Here is a 23,071-nt window from a genome sequence, read left to right on the forward strand (position 1 = left end):
ATAAGGTCTCCATCAGGAATGTGGTGGTGGCCCAAGGAGGCTGAGAGATAAATGGGTGGGGGGGGGAAGGTAGCTAGGAATGTGATAGGTGGATGGTGATGATGATACGTCAGAGCAGAGGGTGGAGCGGATAGGTGGGAAGGAAGATGGACAGGGAGGGTGGTGCCAAGTTGGAGACTTGGATCTGGGATAAGGTAGGGGAAGAGATGAGGAAACTGGTGAAATCGACATTGATCTTGTGTAGTTGGAGGGTCCCAAGGTGGAGGATGAGGTGTTCTTCCTCCAGGCATCGGGTGGCTAGAATTTGGCGGTGGAGGCAGCTGAGAACTTTGGTAGAGTGGAGGGGGAATTGAAGAGTTTGGCCACAGAGCAGTGGAGTTGTTTAGTGCGTGTATCCCAGAAAAGTTCTTTGAAACGTGCCGCAAGTTGGCATCCTGTCTCCCCAACATAGAAAAAAGAGCACATCGAGAGCAACAGACATTTAGTGTAAAATGTAATGCTGAATTATAGAACACATTTGCTGCACACTACAAAATAGACAGGCAGGAAGGCTCAGAAAAAGGGGGGAACTCAAGGAATGCAGAAGATAGGGACATCTGTGTTCACCAAGTATTAACAAGATGCTCTAAGGCAATTAAGGACATTTGCCTCAGCATCGGTGAATCTGTGCGAACAGGATGCCAAATAATAATATTCATGGCTCTTCCCTTGTGAAATTAATGACAGTGTTTGATTCTGACCCTGAAACAAAACTCAGTACTATCAAAAGCCTTGTAATTGACAGTCAGATCCTGTCAATTATAATGGATTCTTATTACCCCCTGCAAGCGGGGCAGACACAGAGAGAAAAACATCTTTGCTGTTACAAGACCCTGACTTGCGCGAGAGCGCGCGGGAGCATTTTAGTGCTGAGGCTGAAGCCAGTAGAAAATCAACTCTTAGCGCTTACCTGCTATGGACTGAATTTAATTCCATTTTGGGATTTTATAATGATATTGAGTAGCCATTACTGGTTATTAAATACAAATTCTGTAAAAGATAATACTGATGAAGCATTAACTTACTTGCTATTCTTGCAGACTACTTGGCAGATCTTACAGACTGCCCCACTGTCAATTTTAAGTAATCAGATCTTATGTCTTATTTGAATTTGAATCACAAAAAAGTGAAAAGAAAGCATGTTTAATTCGAAGACTAATAAATCAGTTTAAATGCAATCTTACGGTAACATCTCAGCCTCAGGTACAGAATGATTCAGTGCTTAAAAAGCAGGAGTCTGCTCCTAGCTTAGAAATTATTCTAAGCCTAACATTGAAGAGATTCTGGCACAATGTGTCAGGAAGCCATTTTATGGTCAAAAGTTTGCTCTCCTTGCTAAGAAGCCATTTTGTAAAACAATTGTATCTGACATGAGCTGTGCAAGGTTACCTTATGAACTCTTCAATTAGCTCAGACTGGTACCTCTTATGATAGGAGTTTATCTCGCTAGCAGGCACCTAACTCAACTGGTTATGTTTTTCCCACCTAATGAATGGCTTTGGGCCTGTAAGAGTGATTAGTCAAGCGTACACAGACCTGTCAATTAACTTTTCTTCCTTATGAATTATTGACTTTCATGGTTATCTGTCTAATTAAGAACATGCAATGTTTTGTAAACTTTTGTATAAAAAAAAGCCACTTTGTATCAGTACATCGGAGTAGACTGCTAAGGCACTTGAAGAGCTGGTACCCTTTTTCAAAGGCATAGACACGCATTTCTTCTTCAGGAGGGTTACAGCCAAAACGTTGACTTCTCCACCTCCTGATGCTGCCTGGCTTGCTGTATTCTTCCAGCCTCCTGCTTGTCTATGAGACAAGGGGCAAAACCCGATGACCTCTTGGGAAATAAGACAAAGCAATGACTGAGCACTCAGTGGGGGAGCACTTTGAGATCAGTGACCACAATTCTATTAGTTTTAAAATAGCTATAGAAAGGATAGGCCTGGTCCAAAAGTTAAAGTTTAAATTGGGTATGCCAATTTTGATGGTCTTGGACAGGAACTTTCAAAAGTTGTTTGGGGGATGATGTACACAATAAAGGGACATCTGGAATGAAGGAGGATTTCAAAAGCAAGATAACAAGAGTTCAGGGACAGCATGTTCCTGTTGGTGGGAAGGGCAAGGTTGGCCAGAGTAGGTAACACTGGATGACTAGAGAAAATCCTGACGCTCTGGTCAAGTAAAAGGAAGCCATGTTGGATATAGACAGCTAGGATTAAGTGATTCTCTTGAGGAATAGAGGAGGTGTAGGAGTATACATAAGAGGAAAATCAGAAGACAAAAAGGGGGCATGAGTTCATTTTGGCAGATAAAATTAAGGAGAATCCAAACAGATTCTACAAGTATATTAAGGGCAAAAGAATAACTATGGAGAAAATAGGCCCCTTGAAGATCAACAAGACCATCCATGTGTGGAACCACAGGAGAAGAGGGAGATCCTAAATGAGTATTTCATAGCAGTATTTACTGTGAAGATAGATATGGAAGCTAGGGAACTTGGGGAAATAAATAGGGATGTCTTGAAAAGAGTTCACATTGCAGAAGAGGGTGTGCTGAAGGTCTTAAAATACATAAGTAGATAAATCCCTGGGACATGATCAAGTGCATCCCAGGACTTTGTGGGAAACTAGGGAAGAAATTGTGAGGCCCCTAGCAGTGATATTTGTACTATCAATAGCCATGGGTGGGGTGCCGGAAGATTGGAGAGTGACTAATGTGATGCCAATATTTAAGAAAGGCTGCAAGGAAAAGCCAGGGAGCTACAGAACAGTGAGCCTGATATCAATGGTGGCTAAGTTGTTGAAGGGATTGAGAGACAGTATCTATGTGCATTTAGATTAGGGATAGTCAGCATAGCTTTGTGAGATACTATTTCCCACACACAAATTTGATTGAGATTTTCAAAGAGATGACCAAGAAGATAGATGAAGACAGAGCAGTAGATGTTGTCTACATAGACTTTAGCAAAGCTTTCGAAAAGGTTCACATGGTAGACTAATTAGTGAGCTTGACAGTAGGAGATAGAGGATTGAGGGTTATTGTTCAAACTGGACGCCTGTGACCAGGGGTGTGCTTTATTTACATAAATGATTTGGATGAAAATATAGGAGACACGGTTAGTAAGTTTGCAGATGACACCAAAGTAGGTGGTAGGAGGAGGTTATCTAAGAGTACAATAGCGTCATGATCGTGTGGACCAAGGAATGGCAGATGGAGTTTAATTTAGATAAATATGAGGTGTTGGCATTTTAGTAAGATAAACACAGGGCAGGACTTACACAGTTAATGATAGGGCCCTGAGGAATGGTCTATCTATCTGTCCGACAACTAGGTGTGCAAATACAAAAGTCATTGAAAGTGGCAATGCAGGTAGACAGGATGGTGGAGAAGCTGTTTAGTACACTCGCCTTCATCAATCAGAGCAGTGAGTGCAGGAGTTGGGAAGTTATGTTATGGCTGTACAAGACATTGGTAAGGCCACATTTGGAGTACTGAGTGCAATTCCAGTTGGTCTACTACAGGAAGGACATTATTAAACTAGAAAGGCTGCAAAAAGGTTTTACTAGGATGTCACCAACACTGGAGAGTTGCGTTATAAGGAGAGGCTGGAAGGCTAGGAGGCTGAGAGGTGGTCATATAACTGTTTATAAAATCATCAGAGCCATAGATAACATGAATAGCTAAGGTCTTTTCCCCAGAGTAGGGGAGTCCAAAACTAGAAGACATAAGTTTAAGGTGATGGGGAAAGATTTAAAAAAGGATCTGAGGGACAACTTTTCCACACAGGTGATGGGTTTATGGAAGCTGCTACCAGAAGTACAATTACAACATTTAAAAGATGTTTGGACAGTACATGGATAGGAAAGGTTTCGAGGAGTATGGGCCAAATGCATGCAAATAGGACTAATTCATACAGTTTAGGAAACCTAGTCAATATGGACCAGTTGGGCTGAAGATTCTGTTTCCGGCTATATAACTAGTTCAGATAGAGAATGCACTGCCTGGAATCGTGCAGAGGCAAGTTAAATTGAAGCATTCAAGACGGCATTGGATGGTTCTTTAGATAGAAATAGTGTTTGTGGATATGGGTAAAAGGCAGGAGATTGGGATAAGGAATTAGGACAGTGGGCCGAATGGCCTTTCTCTGTGTAACAATTCTGCAAAAAAATTCCCTGGCTACTGCTGCTTTGAATCCAGCTGATATCATGAGACAAGTCAATCCGAGGAGGAGACCTTGCTTAATGACCACATGTTTTACCTGAAGAACTGCAAATGCTGGAAATCATTGTCTGAGGAAGGGTGATTGAACCAGAAACTTTAACTCTGATTTCTCAGATGCTGCCAGACCTGTGAACCTTTCTAGCAATTTCAGTTTTTGTCACAATGTTGACTTTTTTTTATCATTGTGGAGGTCAGTCACTGAATAAGAGTCTGTCAATGTACATTTACATTATTTTGTTAAACATTTTTGATAAAAGAATAAATATGAATATTACACAATACAAGGACCATTTTAAATTTAAAATACATCAAGATAAGATTCAACTCTAACTATTCGACAACCTTACAGACATAACCCTCAGTAAGGGTTAACCCTGTCTCCATGCCAAGAGGGCATTGCTCAGCTCACACAGCTGTAATCAGTTTCTTTTCATCCAATCTCTACATTCAGTTGATGCCACTTCAGTTAACAATCTTGCTCTGAGATAATTAAAAAAAAAAAGAGCTGACTCAGCTCATAAACAGGAGTTCCTTAATCTCATGTTGGCAACAGCTTTGCAGGAAGTCATCCTGTCCAATCTCCATAGCCTTCTGTTTCTGGCTTTCTTCCAAACAGATCAGGACATTTTCCATCAGACCCAATTAGCTGGACTGCTAACAACAGTTCCCTCTTCTGTCTGATTTATCCCACTTCTGGGCCTTTTTTTATTTCCTCTCTCTGGACTGTAAACCCAAGTCAGCAAATACCCTAGCACTTATCTCCCTAGGTGACTAGCTGTTCATTCACCTAAAACCATATTCTTTCCTGAAACTGCTTTTTTTTTAAAACTCACACTGGAAAATGATTTTCTGACCTTTACCGGACTGAAAGCCTATATTTATTCATTCATCCACTTTAGAACCATAGTTCTCAAATGATAATATATTATGAGCATTCGTCACATTACAGTTACATAGATAACACAGAGTGAGAGCAGTATGGCCCTGCTGGATAACAGTGGACAGGTGTTGGAGGAGAAGAGGGGAATGCAACTTTGTTACCACCACACAGGGTGCCATTTATCATGTTGGCATGAGCCATTCCTGAAAAATGGGAATGAGTTCAGGAGAAAGAGAACACATTCTTGGGCCTTGGAGATCAAAAGAAGGTGAGGCCAGGTAAAACAAATGACTGCAGATGCTGGAAACCAGATTTTGGATTAGTGGTGCTGGAAGAGCACAGCAGTTCAGGCAGTATCCGAGGAGCAGCAAAATCGATGTTTCAGGCAAAAGCCTTTCGGTGAGGAGCAGACTTAAAAGGACAACAAGTCAACACCTGCAGAGAGAGAGATGTTTAAAGGGAAATTGGAAGGGTGTGGTTGAATGATTAGCATTTCAATGGGAATATGATTAAGAGAACCTGGACAAGGTGAGCTCAGGAGGGGTACGAGGGGAGATAGGAGAAAGGTATAAACTTAGTATATGTTTAAAAATGTGGGAATTGGAAAGCGCTGGGGGGATGGGTTGGTCAGTGCTACTGTCAGGACACGTACTGAGAGTGCAGCATTACCCTTCACATAAAACTAATCATGGTTCCTGCAAGTTTCCAAGTGAAATATCTTTCCCTCTGAGTAGCAGATATATAGATATTAATTCCAAATGCCGAATATGCTACCAATAAACCCCTCTGAATGAGAAACTCAAACACCTAGTCATGATCAGGACTGAACTTTCTCCAGATGCTATAGAGACACTCAAGCGTTTCCGATATAAACATAGAACAAACTTCATAACCATAGAACAAACTTCATATAACCACAATTTCAAAGTAAATGTTCAGTCCTTGTATTGCTGCGATTCGCAGAAACTGTTACAAATTGTGAAAGGGCGTGAATTCCATAAAATTTCAGTGCTCCCAGCAGACGCCCCACCACTGTCACTAGGCAATGGGGGAGGAGCTTGTTAGTTACCTCCACATCTGAGAATGAATGAAAAATATTTGCTAACTCAAGCATCCCAGCACAGTTCGTCGATGCAAATGGGCTGCTGGACTTAAAATGTGCTTGCTTTCTGGTCCAAATACAGAGGGAATACAATGCGCCACTATATACAGAAGTTACCAGCAACTCTCAATTTGTTCAGCAACCAATTTGTGTTTGTACAACACCTCAGTATTCTTGAAAAGAAGCTAATGTTAAAATTCTCCTGTAGCTTCACAACATTATTAAATAACGCCCAGCCTCCAACAACAGTCCCACAGTTTGCTGAGCCACGGCTCAATCGTTTACTACTGACGCAATGGCCATTTCTCACTATAATTTTTTGTTTAAAATACAACCTTAACCGTTAAATAATGTCACTAATTGTGAAATCGATGAAAATCTTACGCTTTTTTCCCACCCCATGAAGCAGTGGATTTCTGACCGTATTTCGACATTAACTCCACCCCGAGCACTGCAAGGGTCAGGACGCTCGCTGCTTTCAGTAAGATATTGCGAATTCTTTACAAACCATGAAATAAGCAACAGCGTTAAAGTCTCATTTCCCGAACTAAGACAAGAGGAATTTGCACTTACTCGGGTGACAAGTTTTAAAATCTGAACAGGATTGCGAATGGTCTGGACTGCTGTCACTACCGCTTCGCCCAGTGCTGTACTTCCTGTGGCAGGAGTTAGCAGCGCGGAGCCACCTCCCTTCCCACTGCACACACTGAGATAGAAGGAGAGGAAGAGAAAAATGTGCGAATCCAACAGGGAGCCGCTATAATCAAGGCCCTCACATTTATGGATCAGATAGTCATCACACCCAGAACAAGGCTCATTTACGAAAAATGTCATTCAATTTTTTAAAAAAAAAGTTTAATACTACTAACATTTCAGATTAATTATGCAGAAGTTTATTTCTGTTGCTCCCTCCGGACGCCTTCGGGGCGGTGTCTATCCCAGGACTGACTCTTTCCAACATCATTCTTTGACCAAAACCAAAATCTGATAGAATTGAAACTTATCTCAACTGGTGTGTGGCAAAACAAAACTGTCCAACTCGAGAGGCGGCGTTGATTTCGAAGGATGACATTAACTAGTGGATAGATAGGATATTTAAACATGGCGCTGTGTTCATTTTTAGACGGGTATACACCCTAACAGATACCTCTGATACAGAAATGAGTTTACGCCTGTACATGAGAACTAAGCGTCTGATACAATTGACCCCACCCCTCCGAGAACGTAGTTTGCAGAGTTCACAGATTCAATTCGGTTATGATTCGGAGGTGTCGGTGTTGGATTGGGGTGGACAAAGTTAAAAATCCCACTACACCGAGTTATAGTCCCAACGGTGTTATTTGGAAGCACTAGCTTTCGGAGCGCTGCTCCTTGAGAACCACCTGATGAAGGAGTAGCGAGCTAGTGGTTCCAAATTAAACTGTTGGACTATAACCTGGAGGTTCGGAGGTTCCAGACATCCTCAAAGACTGCTCAAACCTTGCTTATATTTAGTGTCCAAATCTTCCTGACCTAAGCCTTCTGCCAAAAAATGGTTGATAGTACAGTCCAAAATTGGATAGGTACAGTGTAAAAGTATATTTGCAAATATCTTGCAATCTGTAATCTACTAGAATCAAAGCAAAATGTAAACTTTTCCCAATTCAGTACAATTTATGTTATTTGACAGCGGTGATGGTTCAATGCAAGTTTGCATTGGACATGCTATTTTTTGTGAAAATGCATATAGTTCTATAGTGATTTGTGTTTTAAGTTAACCTTAATCATAAAGTGCAATTAATTTGGCAATATAAACCCAATAGTAATTATACCATTGCTATTGCTGGGTATTTGGTACACCTCTGCTTAACTAACTGAATGGACACTGGCTCAATGCCATCAACAAAAAAATTCGAATAAATGGGCCCTTTTTTCCAAGAAGCACAACTCATAGAAGGCAAAAGCACACAAACTAAAACTTTTATGAAACTAAGTAATTTTGTTAACTGTTTCTTTGACATCAGAAACCACTAGACACCTTAAAATTCAAGATATTTAGTATAATAAAATCATGAGTTTTTTTAAAACATAAACTCGTATAAATTGACAATTGGCCTACACACTTCATTGTAAGTATTGTTCTAGGCTTACACTTTCATTAATTATCTTGCATAGCTTAATACTGTCTTTCTGGGAAGTATTTTGTTTCAAGACCATAGTGATCTATTTCATCTTTTATTAATTTATTCATTCGTGAAATGTGTGCATCACTGACTGGGCCCACATTTATTACCCATTCCTAGCTTCTCTTGAGAAGATGGTGGTAAACTTCTTTTTTGAACTGCTGCAGTCCAGTTGGTGCAAGTAGCTTGGAAGGGAACATGCAGGGGCTGGTGTTCCCATGTACCTTCCTTCCGAATGGTAATGGTTGTGGGTTTGGAAAGTGCTGTCTAAAGAGTCTTGGTTTATTTTTCCTCAGTGCATTTTGCAGATGGTACACACTGGTCCTACTGAGTTTCTCTTCTAATTCCCCCAAGTCCCTTCTTTAAACACTGGTGATCAGATAAAGTGTCTTCTCTGTATTGATCTTTTATGATCAACATGGTATAGGATTGTACATGTTAGGCCACTTCATGAGATAAGAGTGTGCTGTTCAAAGTAGTATATTAGAATAGATAAAGGATTGGCTTATAAATGGAAGATAGGGAGCCTGGATATTGAGACTATTTTCAGAATTGCAACCTGTAACTAGTGGAATGCGACAGGATCAGTCCTGGGGCCACAGTTATTTAGAATATATATTAAAACCTTGGATGAGGATAGTGGATATATTATAGCCAAATTTGTAAAAGATACAAAAATAGATGTGAAGGCAAGTAGTGAGGATAACATGAAGAGTATGAAGACTGATATAAATAGTTTAAATGAGTGAGCGAATCTTGACAGATGGAATATTGTGCACTTTGGCAGGAAGAATGGAGGAGCTGAATATTACTTAAATGGAGAATGACTGTAGGAAGCTACAGCACAGGGATTTCAGAGTTCTCACGCATGAATTACAAAAAACTAACATCCAAGTTCAATGGATAATGGGGAAAACAAATGGAATGTTGACATTTATTTTGAAGAGAATGGAGTATTTAAATAGGGAAGTTTTGCTAAAACTGTACAAGATCATACTAAGGAATGTTTTAAATTTGATTAGATTAGATTACTTACAGTGTGAAAACAGGCCCTTCGGCCCAACAAGTCCACACCGACCCTCCGAAGAGCAACCCACCCGGACCCATTCCCCTAACACTACGGGCAATTTAGCATGGCCAATTCACCTGACCTGCACATTTTTGGACTGTGGGAGGAAACCGGAGCACCCGGAGGAAACCCACGCAGACACGGGGAGAATGTGCAAACTCCACAAAGTCAGTTGCCTAAGGCGGGAATTGAACCCAGGTCTTTGGCACTATAAGGAATGTTATGAACAGTTTTGGGCCCCTTATCAAAGGAAATATATACTGGCATCAGGGAAAGTGAAAATACTTTCAACTAAGTTGACCTTGGATATGGAGAGACTGTTTTGTGAGGAGAGGTTGAGTAGGTTGGGCCTGTGTCATTGAAATATAGAAAAATGTGATGTGACCTTACTGAAAAATACATGATTCTTAGGAGACATGACAGGGTAGATGAGGAGAGATTGTTTCCCCTTATGGGAAAGTCTAAGACCAGATGACATCAGAGAAAGAGGTCACCCATTTAAGACAGTGATGAGGAAGATTTTTTTTTCACTCAGGGGATAGTGAATCTGTGAAATGCTTTACAGCTGTATTGTTAACTACATTCAAAGCTGAAATAGATGCATTTTCAATCAATGAGTTATGGGAAAAAAGCAGGAAAGTGGAGTTGAGGATTATCTGATCAGTTATGATTCCATTGAATGGCAGAGTACATTCAATGTGTTGAATAGCTTACTTCTGCTCATGTCTTATAGTTTTCTGTGTAAAGGTAAAGTCACCATAGTCTTATCAGACCATAGTGTGGCTTTTTCATTAGAGAGAAATGACTGGTGGTGGTTTGACTGAAGTTTCAGCTCACCTCAGGTGAAGGGAGAGATTGAGAAGGAGAGTCTTCCAATTGTAAGCTCAGCCTGTATGGGAATTGAACCAGAGTTGGCATCACTCTGCCTTCCAAACCAGCCACCCAGCCAACTGGTGATGTACAACTTCACTGTGATTTGTGGGAATTCCAATTATTTTTATCCATTAGGAAGAAGGGGAAGGGGGGATATGGGGCTACTGCTCATCAATGTCTTCAGTGATAGCTACTGGCCTTTACTTATAGAAGAATAACTTTGAAGGTCAGGCATTAGCTGCGGTAGAGATTTTGTTAACATTGGGTACAAGTATAATGATCATCAGAAGTATGGAAAATAAAGGAGTCACACTATGAACTTAACTAATGAATATCCTGTGGTTGTACAATAAGTACAATGCAAGAATAGGCCCTTCAGCCCACCAAGCCTGCACCAACTCTAATCTTTATTTAGACCTGCTACCTATTGCCCATGCACAGTTTCTATCTCTCTGTTTGCCTGCTGTTCATGCATCTATCAAGATAAGCCTGAAACATTACTAACATGTTTGCTTCCATTACTTCCACTGGCAGTGTGTTCCAGGTACCCAACACCCTCTGAAAGATTTTCCCTGCACTTCTCCCCTAAACTTTCCCCCTCTCTCTTTGAACCTGTGCCTTCTTCTAGTTGAAAAGTTGAAAGTTATGTGATAACCTGGCTAATCACAATGTCATCATGCTGTCTGTGGATTATGGAAATCTGCCCTAAGTACTCTGAGAGCCTAAGTGAGTTGGCATTGAATAATATTTAATCAATCAAGGGTGATTTTTGGCAGAGGAGAAAGTGAGGTCTGCAGATGCTGGAGATCAGAGATGGAAATGTGTTGCTGGAAAAGCGCAGCAGGTCAGGCAGCATCTAGGGAACAGGAGAATCGACGTTTCGGGCATTAGCCCTTCTTCAGGAATGAGGAAAGTTGGTCCAGCAGGCTAAGATGATTTTTGGCAGAGTCAGTTACCACTGAGTGCTCTTTTCCATTCCCAAGTATCTTGAGTGTGAATTCAGCACTAGGGAACTGAGTACTTTCAGATTAACATATTGTCTGACTGACATACCATAGTTGGAGTTATGTACAGGCCTCCAAATAGTAGTAAGGAGCTGGGGTACAAGATACATCAGGAGGTAGAGAAGGTGTGTAAGAAAGGCGAACTTACAATGATCGTGGGCATTTCAATATGCTGGTGGACTGAGAAAATCAGGTTGGTAGTGGATTGCAAGGAAAGGTATTTGTGAAATGTCTATAAAGTGGCCTTTTAGAGCAGCTTTTGGTGGAGCCCACGAGGAAACAGGCAACACTAGCTTTAGTTTTGTACAATGAGGCAGATTGATAAGGAAGCTTAGGGTGAAGGAACCCTTAGGAGGCAGTGATCATAATATGATTGAATTTACTCTGAAATTTGAGATGGAGAAGATAGAATCAGAGGTAACGGTATTATGGCTAAATAAAAGCAACTATAGAGGCATGAGGGAGGGGCTGGACAGAATTGACTGGGAGAAGAGCCTAGTAGGAAAGACAGTAGAACAGCAATGGCAGGAGTTTCTGGGACCAATTCAGGAGACACAACAGAGATTCATCCTGAGGAAAAAAAAGCATGGTGCAGGGAGGATGACTAGGGAAGTCAGGGATAGCATTGAGGCAAAAGAGAAAGCATACAATGTGGTGAAGGTGGTGGGAAACCAAAGGATTGGAAAGCTTACAAAGACCAACAGAGGGCAACAAAAAAAGAAATAAGGAGGGAGAAGATTAAATATGAAGGTAAGCTTGCCACTGATATAAAAGAAGACTGTAAGAGTTTCTTTAGATATATAAAGTGCAAAAGAGAGGCAAAAGTGGACATTGGACTGCTGGAAAATGACACTGGTGAGATAGTTGAGGGGAATAAGGAAATGGTTGAGGAACTGATTAATTACTTTGTGTCAGTCTTCATAGTGGAAGACACAAGTAATATCCCAAAAATTCAAGAGAGTAAGGGGGCAGAGCTGAGTATGGTGGCTATCACCAAGGAGAAGGTACTAGAAAAAATGAATGGCCTGAAGGTGAATAAACTTTGGGGTCCATTGTGAAGGATGAGATTGCTGACTACTTGAAAATGTATGATAAAATAGGTAGAAAGTGAGGACTGCAGATGCTGAAGATCAGAGTTGAGAGTGTGGTGCTGGAAAAGCACAGCAGGTCAGGCAGCATCTGAAGAGCAGGAGAATCAACGTTTCAGATATAAGCCCTTCATCAGGAATGAGGCACCCACAGCGACCTAGACAACACATCCTCCCACCCTACCTCTTATAAAAATGCCATCCCTCATTCCTAATTCTTCCGCCTCCATTGCATCTGTTCCCAGGATGACCAATTCCACCTTAGAAAATCCCAGATGTACTCTTTCTTCCAAGATCGCAATTTCCCCTCCCATGTAGTCAACGATGCCCTCCAGGGCATCTCCTCCACTTCCCACACCTCTGCCCTAGAACCCTACCCCTCCCAATGCAACAAGGACAGAAACCCGCTTGTCCTCACCTTCCACCTCACCAATCTCCACATACATAGCATCAATCTCTGCCATTCTGCCACCTACAAACGGACCCCACCACCAGAGATATATTTCCCTCCTCACCTCTATCAGCATTCCGGAGAGACAATTCCTTTTGTGACTCCTTCATCAGGTCCACCCCCCTCCCCCCCCCCCCCACCAGCCCACACCCCACTCCCGGCACCTTCCCCTGCCACTGCAGGAAGTGCAAAACCTGCGCCCACACGACTCCCCTCACCTCTGTCGAAGGCCCCAAAGGATCCTTCCAGATGTGACAGAAATTTATCTGTACCTCCACCAATGTTATCTATGGTATCCGTTGCACCCGATATGGTCTCCTCTACATTGGGGATTCAGGACGCCTACTTGCAGATAGTTCTAGAGAACACCTGTGGGACACATGCACCCACCAACTCCACCACCACATGGCTGAACACTTCAACTCCCCCTCCCACTCCATCAAGGACATGCAGATCCTGCGCCTCCTGCATCACCAAACCCTTACCACCTGATGCTTGGAGGAAGAATGCCGCGTATTCCATCTTGGGACACATGATCAATGTGGATTTCAACAGTTTCCTCATTTCCCCTCACCCCACATTATCTCAGTTCCATGCCTCCAACTCGGCACCACCCTCCTGACCTGTTCATCACCTTTCCCATTTATCTGCTCCACCCTCCTCCCCCCCATTCCGATAGGAAGGAGACCAGAATTGCATGCAATATTCCAAAAGTGGCCTAACCAACATCCTGTACAGCATCAAAATTACCTTCTAACTCCTATACTCAATAATCTGACCAATAAAGGAAGGATGTTGTGAAACTTGAAAGTGTTCAGAAAAGATTTACAAGAATATAGCCAGGGTTGGAGGATTTGAGCTTGTAGGGAGAGGCTGAATAGGCAGTGGCTGTTTTCACTGGACCGTCAGAGGCTGAGGGGTGACCTTATAAAGGTTTATAAAATCATGAGGGGCATGGATAGGATAAATAGACAAAGTATTTTCCCTGGGGTTGGGGAGTCCAGAACTAGAGGGCATAGGTTTAGGGTGAGAGGGAAAAGATATACAAGAGACCTATGGGGCAACTTTTTTACACAGAGGGTGGTGCATGTACGGCATATACAAAGTGGTGGAGGGTTTGGGGGATATGGGCCGAGTGCTGGCAAATGGGACTAGATTAAGTTGGGATATCTGGTCAGCATGGACGAGTTGGACGAAGGGTCTGTTTCTGTGCAGTGCATCTCCATAACTCTGTGGCTCTATACTAAATGCCTTCTTCACTATCTTATCTATCTACGACTCTACTTTCAAGGAACTATGATCCTGCACTCCAAGGTCTCTTTGTTCACCAACACTCCCCAGGACCTTACAATTGAGTGTATAGGTCCTGCAAAGATTTGCTTTTCCAAAATGCAGCACCTCGCATTTATTTAAATTAAACTCCATCTGCCACTCCTCAGCCAATTGGCCCATCTGATCAAGATCCCATTGTACTCTGAGGTAACCTTCATTGCTGTCCAATATACATCTGCTTTTGCCAGAGAGTGGTGAATCTATGGAATTCACTCCCACAGGAAGCTGTGGAGGCCAGGTCATTCAGTATATTTAAGACAGAGATAGATAGGTCTTAATTGTCAAGTGGATCAAGGGTTACAGGAAGAAAGTGGGAGAATGGGGTTGAGAAACGTATCAGCCATGATTGAATGGTGGAGCAGATTCAATGGGCTGAATGGTCTAATTTCTGCTCCTATGTCTTATAGTCTTATGGTGTTATACTCTGAACTGTGTGTTTATGAACGTTTCCTGGGTGACTAGAAATTCTGGCAGTCTGCCCTGGCTGCCTGTGGGTCATTTCAGTCAGCCGTGCAGATATTTTTCTAATCAATCTGTTCCGACATGTTATTAAACTCCTGTGGTGCAGATGGCAGTTGAACTTGGGACCCGTGCACTCCTTTCCCTCCTACAGCCCCATCAGTGTATATACCACCTTTTCCGAGCTACCATCATCTGAAGAAGGGACATTGATCTCAAGTTTAACTCCAGTTTCTCTCCACAGGTGCTGTCAGAACTGCAGAGTTTCTCCAGAAAGTTCTGTTTTTTGTTTCTGGATACTCTCAGTCTGCTCCTATATTAAATCGGGACTGGGTGCTCATAGCCTGATCCTGGATTAAATCATGGCTCTGTACTCTCAATCTGACCTGGATTAAATCAGGGTTGAATGCTCGCAGTGCGATTCCCCCCAGATTAAATCAAGACTGGTGAGATCAGTGTCATCCGGAATTAAATCAGGATTCTGTATTTTTAATATGACCCTGTATTAAATCAGGAGTCTGTGTTGTCAGTGTGATCCTGGTGCAAATTCGAATTGACTGCTCTCAGTACGATCCTGGATTAAATTAGGACTCTGTTCTCTCAATCTAATCCTGTACTGAATCAGAATTGAGTGCTGTCATTGCGATCCTGCACGAAACCAGAAGTGGGTGTTATTACAGGGACTGGCCACTAGGGAGCAGCCGAACTCCTTATGACAGCGCCCCTGTTGGTCACAGGGGGCGATGCGGAGCGGCCCGGCCGAGGGGAGAATGGCGGCTGTCGGAGGCACCGGAGTTTTTCGGTTCCTGTTGAAAGCCACTGTGACCGGGCGCAGTGGGTGCTGCCGAGTGCAGTCGTACATTTCTAGGCCCGGGGTGAGAGCGCAGGTGGGTGGCGGGGCTTCCGGCCAGCGGATGTGTTATTACCGGGCTCAGATCGTGGCTTTAACCGTCTCCTGTCCCGATGGAAGTTGGACAAGTGGCGGTGACCGCGCATGCGCATTTCCGTTTATCTGGTCTCCAATTGCTACCCTGAGCCCCCAGTCCTGATCAGCATCACATTGCAGCTCCCAATTTAATCTTCGATCCTGGCAAACACCTCAACAGTTGTGTTGTAATCCCAAATATGTTCCGGTCTCATTTCATTTCTCATTTTAAACCTCCATTTCATCAGAGTTCTTATGCATGTTGTCACTGGGGCTCCTGCCCCCAAATTCTTGTCTTGCATCATACCAATTCGATTTCTGCCCTGTAGGCCCACGTTTGCAAGTTTCCGTATTTAAATGTTCTGTGAATGAAAGGTATCTGTAAGAATGTGCATGTTTTGGACATCAAAGCAGAATACCAGAAATTCAGGGGGCAGAGGTGAGGAAAAGGTATTGGGGCAGATGAAAGGTCTGAAGGTGGATAAATTACCCTGACCAGGTGGACTACATCCCACAGTTCGGAATGAGTTAGCTGAAGAGATTATATATGCATTGGTAAACATAGAACTGTACAGCCTTTTGGCCCACAATGTTATGTGAACATGACACCAAAATAAACTAATCCCTTCTGCCTGCCCTTGGTCCATACCCCTCCATTCCTTGCATATTCATGTGCTATTCTAAAAGATCCTTAAATGCCCCTATCTGCCTTCACTACCACCCCTGGTAGTGAGTTCCACACTCTTACCACTCTGTGTAAAACAAAGTTACCCCTCACACCTCCTTTGAACTTTCTGCTCTCACCTTAAATGCATGTCCCTCAGTTTTAGACATTTCAAATCTGGAAAAAAGTTTCTGACCATCAAGCCTATTTATGCTTCTCAAATTTCATAGTCTCCCCTCAATCTCCACTGCTCCAGAGAAAACAGCCCAAGTTTTTCCAGCCTCTCCCTATAATTTAAACCATCTAATCCAGACAGCATCCTAGTAAACCTCTTCTGCACCCTCGCCAAAGCCTCCACATCCTTCCTGTAATGTGGCAACCAGAATTGAATGCAATACTCTTAAGTGTGGCTGAACCAAAGTTTTATAAAGCTATAACATGACATCCTGACTCTTGTACTCAGTTCCCAGACCAAGAAAGGCGAGCATGCCTTCTTTACCACCCTATCTACTTGCATGGCCACTTTCAGAGAGCTCTGGACTGAACCCCAGGATCCCTCTATACATCAATGCTGTTCAAGGTCCTTCAGGGTGGTGAACCTTCAGGAATCAGGGAGGCTCCAAAAGCTCTGAAAAAATGGTTAATGTAACACCCCTGTTTAAGAAGGGAGGGAGGCAGAAGACAGGAAACCATAGGCCAGTTAGTCTGATCTTGGTTATCGGTAAGATTTTAGAGTCAAATATTAAGGATGGAGATTGTGGAGTACTTGGAAATACATGGTAAAATAAGGCTGGGTCAACACAGCTTTGTCAAGGAAAGTCATTCCTGACAAATTTTTACAATTCTTTTAGGAGGTAAGAAGCAAGTTAGGCAAAGCAGAGCCTGGGGATGTAATTATTTGGATTTCCAGAAGGCCTTTGATAAATACTCTGCAGGAGAAAGGCTATGGAAATCTGAAGAACAGAGGGACCTAGGAGTCCTAGTTTAAGATTCTCTTCAGGTTACTATGTAGGTTCAGTTAGCAGTTAGGAAGGCAAATGCAAAATTAGCATTTATTTCAAGATGGCTAGAATACACGTTCAGAGATGTACTGCTGAGGCTGTACAAGGCTCCAGTCAGGCTGCATTTGGAATAATGTGAGCAGTTTTGGGCTAGTATAAGGAAGGATGTGCTGGTCTTGGAGGCAGTCCAGAGGAGATTTATAAGAATGATGAAGGGCTTGGCATATGAGGAGCAGTTGAGGTCTGTGTTTGCACTAAATGAAGTTTAAAATGATGGGGGGAGATTTGCTCGAAACTTACTGAGAGGCCTGTACAGAGTGAACATGGTGAAGATATTTCCATTAGTGAAAGAGACTCTGGCTTGAGGGCACAGCTTCAAAGTGGGAGTATGATCCTTTGGAACCGAGAGTAGGAGGAATTTCTTCAACCAGAGAGTGATGAATCTGTGGAACTCGTCACCACAGAAGGTCTGTGGAGGACAAGTCATTAAGGTTAGATTAGATTCCCTACAGTGTGAAACAGGCCCTTCGGCCCAACAAGTCCAAGCCGACCCTCCGAAGAGTAACTCACCCAGACCCATTTCCCTCTGACTAATGTACCTAACGCTATGGGCAATTTAGCATAGCCAATATACCTGGCCTGCACATCTTTGGACTGTGGGAGGAAACCCTTGCAGACACTGGGAGAATGTGCAAACTCCACACATACAGTCACCCGAGGCTGGAATCGAACCTGGGATTTTGGTGCTGTGAGGCAGCATTGCTAACCACTGAGCCACCGTGCCACCCCTAAGTATATTTAGTATATTTGAGACAGGGATAGATAGGTACTTGCTTGGTAAGGGGATCGAGGGTTATGGGGAGAAGCCAGGAGTATGGTGTTGAAAAGGGTCAGAATGGTAGAGCAGACTGGCTGATCCAAATGGCCTAATTCTGCTCTTATGTCTTACAGTCAGTGTCCTGCAATCCCAATGTAATTTGGAAATTTTCACTAAGACAAAGAAGTTGCATTTTGCAATATCTTCTAATATAGCATGCATCAAGAAATTTCACTTAAGATAACATGGATGATATTGGGAAATATGGCTGTTGGCTAGTTAAATTTGGAAAGGAGATTTAAAGAGATTAGGAGCAAGACAGAAGATTAAACAGTTGAGCTTTGATGATGGGAATAGAACAATAAATCGGTTTGGTATTACCATGTACTGGTATTATGGATACTGACTTTTTACCTGTTGATAATGTTTAAGGTGCAATAAGCTGCAAAAATGGATACATCTTGAGAAATCATTGATTGTGAATTCAGTTTACTATCCCTTGATTTATGGCTGGTTTTTCTGACTTTATGGTTTATTATCCATTGTAATTAGAAAAAAATGTGTTCAGGACCAGGGTCTCCAGTGTAGATGAAACAAACTTTCAGGGAGGAGAAGGAAGTCCCATGTAAATTACTGTTTATAATCAGTGCACTGCCAAAACAATTTAGTTCTTACTGTAAGCAGCTGTTCTGGGTTGTTGAGTTTGCTGTTGCAATGGTTGACACATTAGCTTTTTAAATCCTTTGCATTATGAGTCATAGAGTCATGAAGCATGGAAACAGACCCTTCAGTCCAACTAATCCACGCTGATCATGTTCCAGACTAAACATGTCCCACCTATCTGCACTTGGCCCTATTCCTCCAAACCTTTCCTATTCGTGAACTTATTTGAAAATCTTTTAAACATTGTAACTGCATTCACCACTTTCCCTGGCAGTTCATTCCACACATGAATCACTCTCTATATAAAAACATTGCCCCTCATATCCTTTTGAAATCTTTTTCCTCTCACCTGAAAAATATGCCTCCCCACCCCCCCCCCTGGTTTTGAACGCCCCACCCTTGGGCGTCATTCACCTTATCTTTGCCCCTCATGATTTTATAAACCTCAGTAAGGTCATCTCTCAACCTCCTATTCTCCGGTGACAAAAGTCCCAGCCTTCTTTTCCAGCAACATCCTGATAAATCTTCTGAACCCCTCCCAGTTTAATAAAACCCTTCCTGTAACAGGGTGAACAGAACTGCACACAGCACACCAGAAAAGGCCTCTTGTACAACCTCAACATGACACCCCAACTCCTATACTCAAAGATCTGAGCAATGAAAGCAAGTGTGCTAAATCCCTTCTTAACCACCCTATCTATATGTGATGTAATTTTCAAAGAATTATAAACCAGAACCCCTATATCTCTGTTTTACAACACTACTAAGGGCCCTTACATTAATTGCATACATTCTGCCCTTGTTTGGAAATATTATGTATTTTCTCCAAGAGGTAGAATTATCTCTCTTCCTTTTGTGGTGTTTATTTGAAGCATAAAATAGCCAACTAATATAACCATGTGTCAGCAAAGGATAAGCAGCAAGTTCTCTTGACCAGGTGTTCAAATTATCTTCAATTTTAAAATGATATTCTATTTACTGTTTATTATGACTTTGGAATTTAATTGTGTTTAACCATAACACTTATTTTCCATGTCTAGGTTTTGGGAGGTGGTAAAAATTTAGGAAGAGGACTAACTCTGTCATTAATGACCTTTCTGGGTTATGACGTTTACAGAAACATTCCAGGATTTCTCATAGTTCATGCTGATGAAAAAGGTAAACTTAGAATTGGAGATTTGCAGTATGATTTTCTCTGTGAAGTAACTGCGCATTTTTACATGAGAAAATCAGGCTAGCAATGATGCTGGTTATTTATTTTCTCCTCTGATAGTCAGAATTGTCTTCCTGTCAAGTCGGTTAGAATTCTTTGAGGAGACAACAAGCAAGTTAGACAAAGGAGAGCCGGTGGACATAAACTATTTAGATTTCCAGAAGGCCTTTGACAAGGTCTTGCACAGAAGGCTGCTAAATAAGAGCCCATGATGTTAGAGGCAGGGTACTGGGATGGATAGAGGACCAACTGACTGACAGAAAGCAGAGAGTGGGAATAAAGGTGTATTTTTCAGGATGGTAGCTCATGACTAGTAGAGTTCCACAAAGAGTCAGTGTTGGGACCCTGACTATTCATTATATATTGACAATCTGTACAAAGGAACTGAGAGCATTGTTGCTCAGTTTGCAGATGATACAAAGATAAGTGAAGGGACAGGTAGTGTTTAGCAAGGGGGAGGCTGTAGAAGGACGTGGATAGGTGAGAAGAGTGGGTAAAGAAGTGGCAGATTGAATATAATATGGCAAAATGTGAAGTTATGCACTTTGATAGGAAGAATAGAGGTGCAGACTATTTTCTAAATGGGGAAAGGCTTCGGAAAACTGAAACTCAAAGGAACTAAGGAATCTTAGTTCAGGATTCTCTTAAGGTTAACATACAGGTTCAGTTGGAGTTTAGGAAGGTAAATGCAATGTTAGCATTCATTTCAGGATGGCTAGAATACAAGAGCAGAGATGTACTGCTGACGCTGTATAAGTTTGAACAGACTGCATTTGGAATATGAGCAGTTTTGTGCCCTAAGGAAGGATGTGTTGGCATGAGAGAGGATACAGAACAGGTTTACAAGAGTGATGCTGGAGATGAAGGACTTGTTATATGAGGAGCAATTGAGGACTCTGGGTCAGTACTTAATTGAGTTCAGAAGGATGAGGGGCGGTCTGATTGAAATTTACATAAAACTGAGAGACCTGGATAGAGTGGACATTGTGAGGTAGTTCCACTAATAGAACCTGAGGGCACAGCCTCACAGTGAAGGAATGACCCTTTGGAATTGAGATGAAGAGGAATCTGTGGTTAATCTGGGGAACTCATTGCCACAGAAGGCAATGAAGGTTAAGTTAGTGAGTTTATTTAAGACAAAGATAGATAAGTTCTTGGTGAGTAAGGAGATCAAGAGTTATGGGGAGAAAGCAGGAGAATGGGGTTGAGAAACATATCAGCCATGATTGAATGGTGGGGCAGACTCAATGGGCTGAATGGTCTAATTGAACATTTGAACTAATACTTGAACTAAGTAAATGCTGAACATTTTATAATTTCTTGCATAAGGCCCATCTTGCTAAATGAGGTCTAAATGTCATAATGTCATAAGAATCTTGATCTCGCCAAAATCAAAGGTTGGTCCTTCTCCATGTCCAGCCTATTCAAAATTATGGTCTAGAAATTTGGTAGCATCCATTTTTGGGCACCTCCCCTAAAGTGTGTGTTCCAATGTAGAGGTCTGAGCAAAAACAGAAAGTGCCGGAGAAACTCAGCAGGCATGACCGTATTTGTGGAGACAAAAACAGAGCTACTGTTTCAAGTCCAGTGATCCTTTATCTCAACTGGTGGTATTTATGCTGCTGACGTGTGGGCCTGGGGTTGTCGGGAATGAGTGAGATAAATAGATGGAGACAGTGCCCAGAAAGAGAGTGAAAAGGGGAAACAGACAAAAGATAGTAAGCTGGAGAAGAACTAAATGCTGAATAGGTGCGAATGGGATGTGTGAATATCTGAAAATGGGTTAGTTATACTGGAAACAACCCATACAAAACAGGATCTAGGGTTATTCTATTGTGTTAAGAACATGGAGGGAGGTGTTCATTGTTCTGAAGTTGTTAAACTCAAATTGAGTCTTAAGGTCTGTAAGGTGCCAAGGTGGAAGATGAAGTGGTAATCCTCCAGTTTGTGTTGAGTTTTGCTAGAAGATTGAATTGTAGCTTTCCTGATTACAGAGCACTAAGTCCTTCCTCTACTTGTGCTCTACTCAAGGTATTCTCTAAAGCTTCTTAACTTTATTGACCAACAAGGAAAGTTGAGCACAACTGCATTATTGAAAATTAACATAGCCATTGACAGAAGACCGAGTGCTCCATTTTTAATTTTGTTTCAACACATCTTGCAAAGTGAGGCAAGAATACGACTTTTAGAAACTTAGTTTGAATTAGTTTGATGATTGTGGCTGACACCATTATGTTTTCAGAAATCAGTTGTAACGATTCAGAGTTCTTATTACATAATAATAGTAATTTGTATTTATGAAGGTACATGATACAATAAGATGCTCCAAGATGCTTCACAGGAGGATTAGGTCTGACCGACAGCTTGGTCAAAGATGGAGGCTATAAGGAACATCCGATAAGAGATAGAAAGTGAAAGGTTTTCAGGAGTGAATTTCAGGTTTAGGGTTTGGAGAGCTGAAGGCAAGGTCAGCAATGATGGAGTGATTAAAATCTAGAATGCCCATGGGGTTGAAATCTTTGGAGCATAGAGATCTTGGAGTGTTGTGTTTTTAAAAATTCTATTATAAAATGTGGTCTTCTCTGCTGGATCAACATTTGTTACCCATCCCCTTATTGCCCATCCGTAACTGGTCTTGAGAAGATGGCGAGATGCCTTCTGCACCAGTTCATGGAGGGTAGTAGCACCCTGTGTGCTGTTAGGAAGGGAATTTCAGGATTTTAATCCAGCGACTGCTGGAAGGATCAGTGATGTAGTCAGGATGGAGTATGGCTTGGAGGACAACACAGAACGTGGTAGTGGACTTGGTGAATGTTAAGGTGGTGGACTGGGTGCCAGTAAGCCAGTTGTCCTGAAGGTGTCGAGTTTCTTGACACAGCTGTTGCAGTTGCACTATCCATCACACTCCTAATTTGTGCTTTGTAGATGGTGAATAGACAGTTGCTTGCTGCAGTTTTTAAAAGACTTTAGTTTAAACAATACAATCTCTAGGTAGCTTATATTGTTTACCCACTTTATCTCCTGCCTCTGCACTTGAACAGGAAGTCTGTGCTGACAACACTATTATGCACTAGAATCTGAAACAATGTATATTTCTTGTTGCTGTTT

The 23,071-nt window shown here is 42.1% G+C and overlaps 2 protein-coding genes across 4 annotated transcripts in view; one reads left to right on the forward strand and one right to left on the reverse strand.

Moving 5' to 3' along the window:
- LOC122549015 (copine-3-like) overlaps window positions 1-7,406 on the reverse strand; it is a 68,705-nt gene extending 61,299 nt beyond the window's left edge. The window contains exon 1 of one of the 2 annotated variants that reach the window (XM_043688137.1): window positions 7,112-7,406. The gene's annotated coding sequence lies outside the window, so the exon portion shown is untranslated. Of the gene's footprint in view, window positions 1-6,815; window positions 7,051-7,111 lie in introns of those variants that run through there. The other variant, XM_043688136.1, reaches the window with a different exon arrangement.
- An 8,006-nt stretch (window positions 7,407-15,412) lies between these two features.
- rmdn1 (regulator of microtubule dynamics 1) overlaps window positions 15,413-23,071 on the forward strand; it is a 36,287-nt gene continuing 28,628 nt past the window's right edge. The window contains exons 1-2 of one of the 2 annotated variants that reach the window (XM_043688145.1): window positions 15,413-15,567; window positions 19,791-19,908. In XM_043688145.1, the coding sequence (XP_043544080.1) occupies window positions 15,424-15,567; window positions 19,791-19,908 (262 nt within the window). In that variant the 5' untranslated portion in view covers window positions 15,413-15,423. The remainder of the gene's footprint in view (window positions 15,568-19,790; window positions 19,909-23,071) is intronic. The other variant, XM_043688146.1, reaches the window with a different exon arrangement.

Source organism: Chiloscyllium plagiosum, chromosome 4, assembly GCF_004010195.1.
Source record: "Chiloscyllium plagiosum isolate BGI_BamShark_2017 chromosome 4, ASM401019v2, whole genome shotgun sequence".
NCBI classification, from domain to species: domain Eukaryota; kingdom Metazoa; phylum Chordata; class Chondrichthyes; order Orectolobiformes; family Hemiscylliidae; genus Chiloscyllium; species Chiloscyllium plagiosum.